Source organism: Panicum virgatum, chromosome 9N (genome assembly GCF_016808335.1).
Source record: "Panicum virgatum strain AP13 chromosome 9N, P.virgatum_v5, whole genome shotgun sequence".
Classification (NCBI taxonomy): domain Eukaryota; kingdom Viridiplantae; phylum Streptophyta; class Magnoliopsida; order Poales; family Poaceae; genus Panicum; species Panicum virgatum.
Window position 1 is genome coordinate 54,566,936 of NC_053153.1, and position 6,597 is coordinate 54,573,532.

The following is a 6,597-nucleotide window of genomic DNA, read 5'->3' on the forward strand; positions in this document are numbered from 1 at the left end:
CATTAGGGCCATGGCCCATTACCACCCCTATGTAGGAGGAGCAGGTGCCGCAGGTGGCTGCTGCTGAGCGACGAAGGCCTGCTGCGGAGGACGAGGCTGAGGGATCGGCGCCAGTGGAGGACGTGCGCTAGGCCACATGTGGATGGTGCCCGTCCAAGGGTTGTAGACCGATGGCCAGGGACCAGCCGGTGGTGCAGCAGGCTTGGCGCCAGGCGGCGGCTGCTGCTGCGCACCGCCCTGCTGCTGGTGGTGCCCGCCGCTAAGGCGCTGCTGCTGCCGTTGCCACCGCCACGTTTGCTGTGACGGCCGTTGTTCCTGGAGTTGTTCCCGTCGCCAGCCCCCCCGGAGTTGGAGCTCGAGGGCTGCGGGGACTGCTGCGAGGACTTGGTGGCGGGGGCAAGAGCGGCGGCCGGAGAGGGCTGCTGGTTCGCCAGGGTGAGTTCCTCCAGAACAAGATCCTCGCGGACGTCGAGGAAGGAGGGGAAGGGTCGAGCACGGTGAAGCAGGGCGCCGACGTGAGCGAAGCGCTCGTTGAGGCCGCGAATCACGTTGAGGACGAGGGTGCGGTCGGTGACGACTTCGCCGAGAGCGCCGAGGTCGTAGGCCATCTTCTTGAGACGGCGGCAGTACTCGGCGATGGAGAGGTCGCCCTGGACGAAGTTGCGGAACCTCATTTCAAGCTGGATGGCGTGCATCTCCCGGTTCCCGAGGAACTGGGACTCGACGGCGAGCCACGTGTCCCGGGCAGTGCCGCCTTGGGAGGAGACGATCTCGGTGAGGTCGTCGGTGAGGGAGCCGAGGATCCAGGACTTGATGACGCAATCCATCCGATCCCAATCCGGGGAGGGAACCGGGGCATCGAGGTGGACATGATCCTGGAGGGAGAACTTGCCGAGGGTCAGTAGGAACTAATCGCGCCATCGGTTGTAGTTGCCGGAGTCGACGTCCAGGACGATGTGGATGAGACTCCGGATGTTGTTGACGGCGACAGCCTGGGCATGGAGATTGAGGGCGGCGGCCTCCTGCAGCAGCATGGCGCCATGGAGATCCAGAGGCACGGATGCAGGGGTCTCGCCCTCATGGGGCGAGGGAGCGAGGGCGGCGGCTGCAGCCTTGGCAGCCGCCCTCTCCCGATCTGCGCGCGCCAGGGCGGCGTCGCGGGCGCTAGCAGCCTTGGCGGCCTCCTCCTCTGCCTTGGCGAGACGGGCAAGGGCGGCATCGTAGGTCTTCTGGCGCTCCAAGGCAGCGGCGCTGGCCTTTTCCTTGGCAAGGAGGGCGGCAATCTCGGCCTGCTGGATGTTGGTCGAGGTAGACGGGTCGACGAGATCGCTAGTGGCAGCAGCCGCCTTGTCCTTGCCATCCTGACCAGGCATGGCGCTGCACTGCAGGAGGGCCGACGCGTGCGCACTGCATGGCAAGGGGCCAGCGCGCTAGGTGAGCGGAAGCGAAGAAATCCGAGGTGGAACCCGGACTCTTGATACCATGAAAGACAATGGATTGGGAATAATTGTGATTAGATTGATGGGAGCAAAGGCTCAAGTACATATAGGCAGAGGTGTTCACGGGAATAGTAAACAACCCTATCACAAAAGATCTTGCCTATTATAACCAACTAACCAAAACAGGGGAGGCGCACAAGGCAACATGTCTGTGCAGCCGTACCACCCTAAAACCAAGGATCCCAAGGATCACGCCTAATATAGCTCACGCTAACAATGCCGTGTGCTTTGCTCTCAATCAGTTCAAACTTGAACCAGCAAAAATGCAAAATATTGTTCAGATGACTGGATGAGTCAGTCAACTGCACAGGGTATGATGAAACGATATTTTTTTGTCTGATGTGACAAGTGATCACACTGGGTACAGACCTGCAGGTAGCCTGGGAACTTCCACCTTGTATCTGTATGTCACTGTCGCGTGTCATTGGCTTCCTCCTTGCTTGGTGTCACTGTCCCGCGTCCAAAGTCTCTTGTATCTTATAAAAGTCCAACGTCTGCGTGTTTTTTTTTTACCACGACGACACGGCAACAAGGTCTTTTAACCCGAGGCTTCACGGCAACAAGGTCTTTTAACCCGAGGCTTCACGGCGAACTCTGCGAAGAGGATGGCGGCATCGCCGGAGAAGGTGTTCGTCGCCCTGCCGGCAGAGTTCAAGGCAGGGCAGTCCACGCTATCGTGGGTTCTCAGCCATTTCGGCGGCTGCGGAGCCACTATCGTGATCACACACGTGCATGTTCCGCCGCAGATGATTCCAGTGAGTACGTGTTTCTTGATCCTATATATGCTTTTAGTTCGTCTTTCGCTGAAGGAATTCGCAAATACTTATTCGATCATTCTGGCCACGAGAATTCAAGGCCATCGGCCACCATGTTGATCATGATGTATTATGGGCCAAGTTTCCTGCAGTTTGCATTGCTCACTTCTCCTATTCCAATAAGGTGAAACATGTCCAATGCAAAAATTATACTAGTATTATATCAGATTAAATAGGATACATACTAGTGAAATATTGGATCGCTATTCAAGTGTAGGCTAACAACCAGTCAAACTCTTCCTGTAGGCTAGGAACAATAACGGCACCTTGCCTTTAGGGGTAAAACTAATCTATGATTTCTTTTCCGGAATATTGCAAATTGTACATGTACCTGCTGCAGAGATTTTAATTCTGCATGTGCCTGGTATGATTAGATAATTTTATTGATTCTGTCTTTTTATGTCAGTGGGAGTCAAATTTCATTCTAGTAAATTGAGCCCGGAGCAAGTGAAACTATTTAGAAGGATTGAGCGTGAAAAGGTGAACAAACAGCTAGACGGCTATGTTCATCAATGCTCGAGAATGAAGGTGCTAGTTCGGTTCTTCCTCATGTCGATATGTCATATTCTTGCACATTTATCCTTCCCCACGTGGTTTTGGCTTGCAGCTAACAGCTTCAAAGTTAGCATTAGGTTTCAAATGAAACAGGATGGATGATAGGTCCCTAATGTTTGTAAATTTCAGGTGAAATGTGAGAAACTAGTTTTTGAGAAGGAGGATGTAGTAGCCGGTCTGGTTGAACTCACTGTCCTGCATAGAGTCACTAGGCTAGTTATTTCAGCAGCCGCAGACATACAATACTCAAGGTAAATCTGAAAGAAGTAAATCCTGTTTTTTCAAATTCAAATTCTGTTTCTGGTAAATTTAGGAGGTCATAAGTCCATCATGTATTGAAAGTATATCTATCAGCTTTGGTTTCAGAAAAATGGACAAACCTAAGTCCACGAAGGCAACAGAAATCATGCAGAGAGCTGATCCAGCATGCAAGATTTGGTTTATTTGCAAGGGACGTCTAATATGTACCAGGTACAGTCTGAGGTGTAACTTTTGGATATCTTGTAGCTATTGGGTTAACGGGGTTCCAAATTCTGATCAAGTTTTCTATGTAGGGGTAAGGAAGTGGACACTGCACCATCAGTTACACCTTTGCTCCCTGATTTTGATCACCAAAATCTGCAGTTAGTACCTTACCAGAAAGAGGTGCGTGACTCGTATGCAACAGCATCTCCTGATTCCGAAGATAACAGCGAGCTTACAGTTTTAATTTCTATTACTACTTTTGTGTAGGACGACGTTCAGTCAGAATTGGGATTATATGATGAGCTCAAAGAGGCATGTATAGCAGCTGAGAACTTGATGAAGAGAGCTCTAAACGAATCTTCTAGGCGCCAAAAGGCAGACGAGGAAGTGGTTTTAGCAATTCAGAAAGTATAATACCTTGCCCTATACCACTTCTTTTTCTTGAGAATTAAAAAATATTCTTGTTGCATATATTTTTTAGATTTTGACCAGAACTTTGAACCTTCCAGGCAAATGAATACCAGGAGTTGTACTTGGAGGAAGTGCGAAAGCGCCAAGAGCTTGAAGAAGCTCTCGCAAGAGCAAACCGGGAAATCGCTCAGTTAAGACAAGCAAATCACCAGCCCACGGATGAGCAAGACACATCCCGCGACGAACTCCAAGAGGCAATTTCAGAGGAATTGACCTTTGAACGGCACATTGTCGACATGGATGCCGTCCTCGCAACAGCCGGTCAAGTGACTGAACCGCAGGAGCATGTCCACATACAGACTGATCTTGACGCTGGCGGCAAAGAACTGCAGGCGCTGCTTAGCCAATGCAAGCCGACCGCGTTCTCGTCACCGTCGTCTGTCATTCAGTCACCGTACGACGAAGACTGCATCCCTTCCTACTTCCTCTGCCCCATCCTTCAGGTTTGCATCCTCATAAACACAATAAGACACTTGTAATAATCTGGAATAATCTGTGGCACTCTGCAAGGGAGTTTCTGAGCTCGTCCCCATTGATTTCGCAGGAGCCCATGAGGGACCCTCACGTCGCGGCGGACGGGTTCACGTACGAGGCCGACGCCATCAGAGGCTGGCTCGACGGCGGGAGCGACGCGTCCCCCGTGACCGGGCAGCCGCTCGCGCACCGCGAGCTCGCGCCGAACTTCGCGCTTGGCGCCGTGATCCAAGACTACACGATGAGGCGGCGGCCGCACCGGTTCTCCTGATGCCCTGCTTGCGCTTCAGTTTCTGTTTTCCTCTCCAGTGAACTGCACTTGCCAGCTTCAGTTTTCGTGGCGCAGCCCTTTCGCGGGCTTTGTGTACCTGACATTGTTGTGTGTGTACGAGGTGAGCTGTTAGTATCACAATGGATATGGAATATAACTGAATAACAGGGGCAACAGATGCGACGCCATAAATAGCTCTTTTCTTTTGGGTAAACAAATCACAAGAGCTTGGGTTAGGATTAATCATCAGTAGAATTACAATCTTTGCGCTATAAATAGCTCTGGCTTGGGTTAGGAAACGCTAGCTAATTCCTATGTGATGCGTACAAGGTCGGCGACACCTCAGACCCAAAACCTCTTTTGATCAATTCTGGAAGGCATCCGAATAGAGACCCAGAAGAGACACGTGGAGAGGCAAATTCGCGTGGCATGGGCCCTAGTATACCACATCGATCTCTTCACATACACGTTGTGTCTGGCGCGCGATTTAGGACGGTCTCGGTGGGAGTTTCATACACACAATTATCTAGACTGAGAACTAGATAACTGTGTCAGATGGATTTTATGGTGTGTCGGTACCCCAGGACTGGGGTACCCCTTCTTGCTGTATCTAGGCAAGGGCCTTGTAGTTATCCATGACTACGACCAAACAGCCGGACCCCTGTGGTCCGGAGTCCTGATCTCTCGGCAACGGTTCCGGACCTGCCTCACGACTGGAAAAGATCCGGGAACGACGCGTGTCCCGGAAGAGGCGGGCAGCCCGAACAGCCGGGGGTCCGGACCTCCCGAAGGGTCCGAACCCCCAGTATGGTAACCGGACTCCTCGCTAAGGGAAGAAGTCGACGCCATGCCTCGGGGTGGTCCGGAGCCGACACGTGTCTACAGGCACGGACACATGTGCAAGGCCGCTTGGTCTCCATACTAAGCCTCACCCACCACTGCATTCATTACAGCAGGGGAACGTCCGCATTAATATAGCAGAAGCCGAGGTGATACCTTGACCAGGGGACACTATTGATCGCGTATTACCAAGATAGTGGAGCTGCTGGCGCCGCCCACGCCGCGCCTGCCAGTCTGCCATAACAGATGGACACGACGGCTCGGCTTCACCCATTATGACGTCTACATAATAGCCTCCACAGGCTACGCCGCAAGCTACGCTCCCCCAACGGACACCTTGGTGACAGGACAAGAGAAGACCACTGTAGCGATAGCAGGGCGTGGGAGCGTATCGGGGGAAGATTCGTAACCATTGTACCCATCTAAATACTCTGCGTAGTATGCTGCGCAGTCACGTTGGGCCCACTTGTCGGGGCCCCAAAGTCCTATGTATCCGCCCCCTTGGTCTATAAAAGGGGGCGCTCGCTAGAAGGAAACCCAAGCTGGGTAAAAGCCAAGGCCCGGCAGATGATAGACTCATACACAACAGAGATCAAAACTTCTCCCAGTGGACGTAGGGTATTACGCTCCGGCGGCCCGAACCACTCTAGATCGTGTGTTCTTGTGTGCTTATCTCAGAGCTAGATCAGCCCAATCGCCTAGTACCTCCCCGAGCACTCCCTCTCTGGGAATAGGCGGGTGTGTTCCGCCACCCGGCTGTGGGTACCCTAGAAATCCCACGACATTTGGCGCCGTCCGTGGGGAGGAATCAGGCGCTGGCTGGATCTTCAGGCTTCTGGGGCCGTGTTCATCCTCTGCAACGAAGAACGAGAAGATGAAGGAAGGCAGGGCGTCACCCACTTCGCATGCTGTGGCACTGGGGCGCCAGCGCCAGCGCCCTCGGTGCGACGGTGCACGGCAGCTGCGCCTGCTGTGCGTCGCCACTGCGACGCCTCGAAGCCGGCACGGTGGTGCGCGGGGGCGACGCCTGTCGCGTGCCGCCCCGCGCCATCCCGGTGTCGGCTCAAGGTTTTCTCTCAAGCAACGGCCATCCTTCCTCTCCGACGGCATGACGTCGGCTCAAGGCTTTCTCTCAACATGGAGCCCGGAGCCGACGGCCATCCCGGAGGAAGTTGGCCGTGTCGTCCTGCCGTCGCCAGCACCGGAG

The 6,597-nt window shown here is 53.6% G+C and overlaps 1 protein-coding gene across 2 annotated transcripts; it reads left to right on the forward strand.

The window, feature by feature from the left end:
• The first annotated feature begins 2,010 nt into the window (after positions 1–2,010).
• Positions 2,011–4,754, forward strand: LOC120693478 (U-box domain-containing protein 36-like). Of its 2 annotated transcripts, XR_005682995.1 has the most exons (9): positions 2,011–2,258; positions 2,721–2,842; positions 2,999–3,120; positions 3,224–3,340; positions 3,424–3,514; positions 3,602–3,742; positions 3,844–4,248; positions 4,350–4,604; positions 4,637–4,738. XR_005682995.1 is itself a non-coding variant. In XM_039976925.1 (8 exons), exons 1-8 carry the CDS (start codon positions 2,105–2,107, stop codon positions 4,548–4,550), a joined length of 1,353 nt encoding a protein of 450 aa, XP_039832859.1. In that variant the 5' UTR covers positions 2,011–2,104; the 3' UTR covers positions 4,551–4,754. The 2 variants fall into 2 exon arrangements, 1 of the variants encoding a protein (XP_039832859.1); XM_039976925.1 differs by having other exon boundaries at positions 4,350–4,754.
• The last annotated feature ends 1,843 nt before the right edge of the window (positions 4,755–6,597 follow it).

Bases quoted from the DNA above. Each gene is read 5' to 3' on its own strand.
- LOC120693478 (XM_039976925.1), top strand. From the start codon at position 2,105: ATGGCGGCATCGCCGGAGAAGGTGTTCGTCGCCCTGCCGGCAGAGTTC. The intron at 2,843-2,998 runs GTGCTAGTTCGG...TGTAAATTTCAG, and splicing joins ATCAATGCTCGAGAATGAAG to GTGAAATGTGAGAAACTAGT. The intron at 3,121-3,223 runs GTAAATCTGAAA...TATATCTATCAG, and splicing joins GCAGACATACAATACTCAAG to CTTTGGTTTCAGAAAAATGG.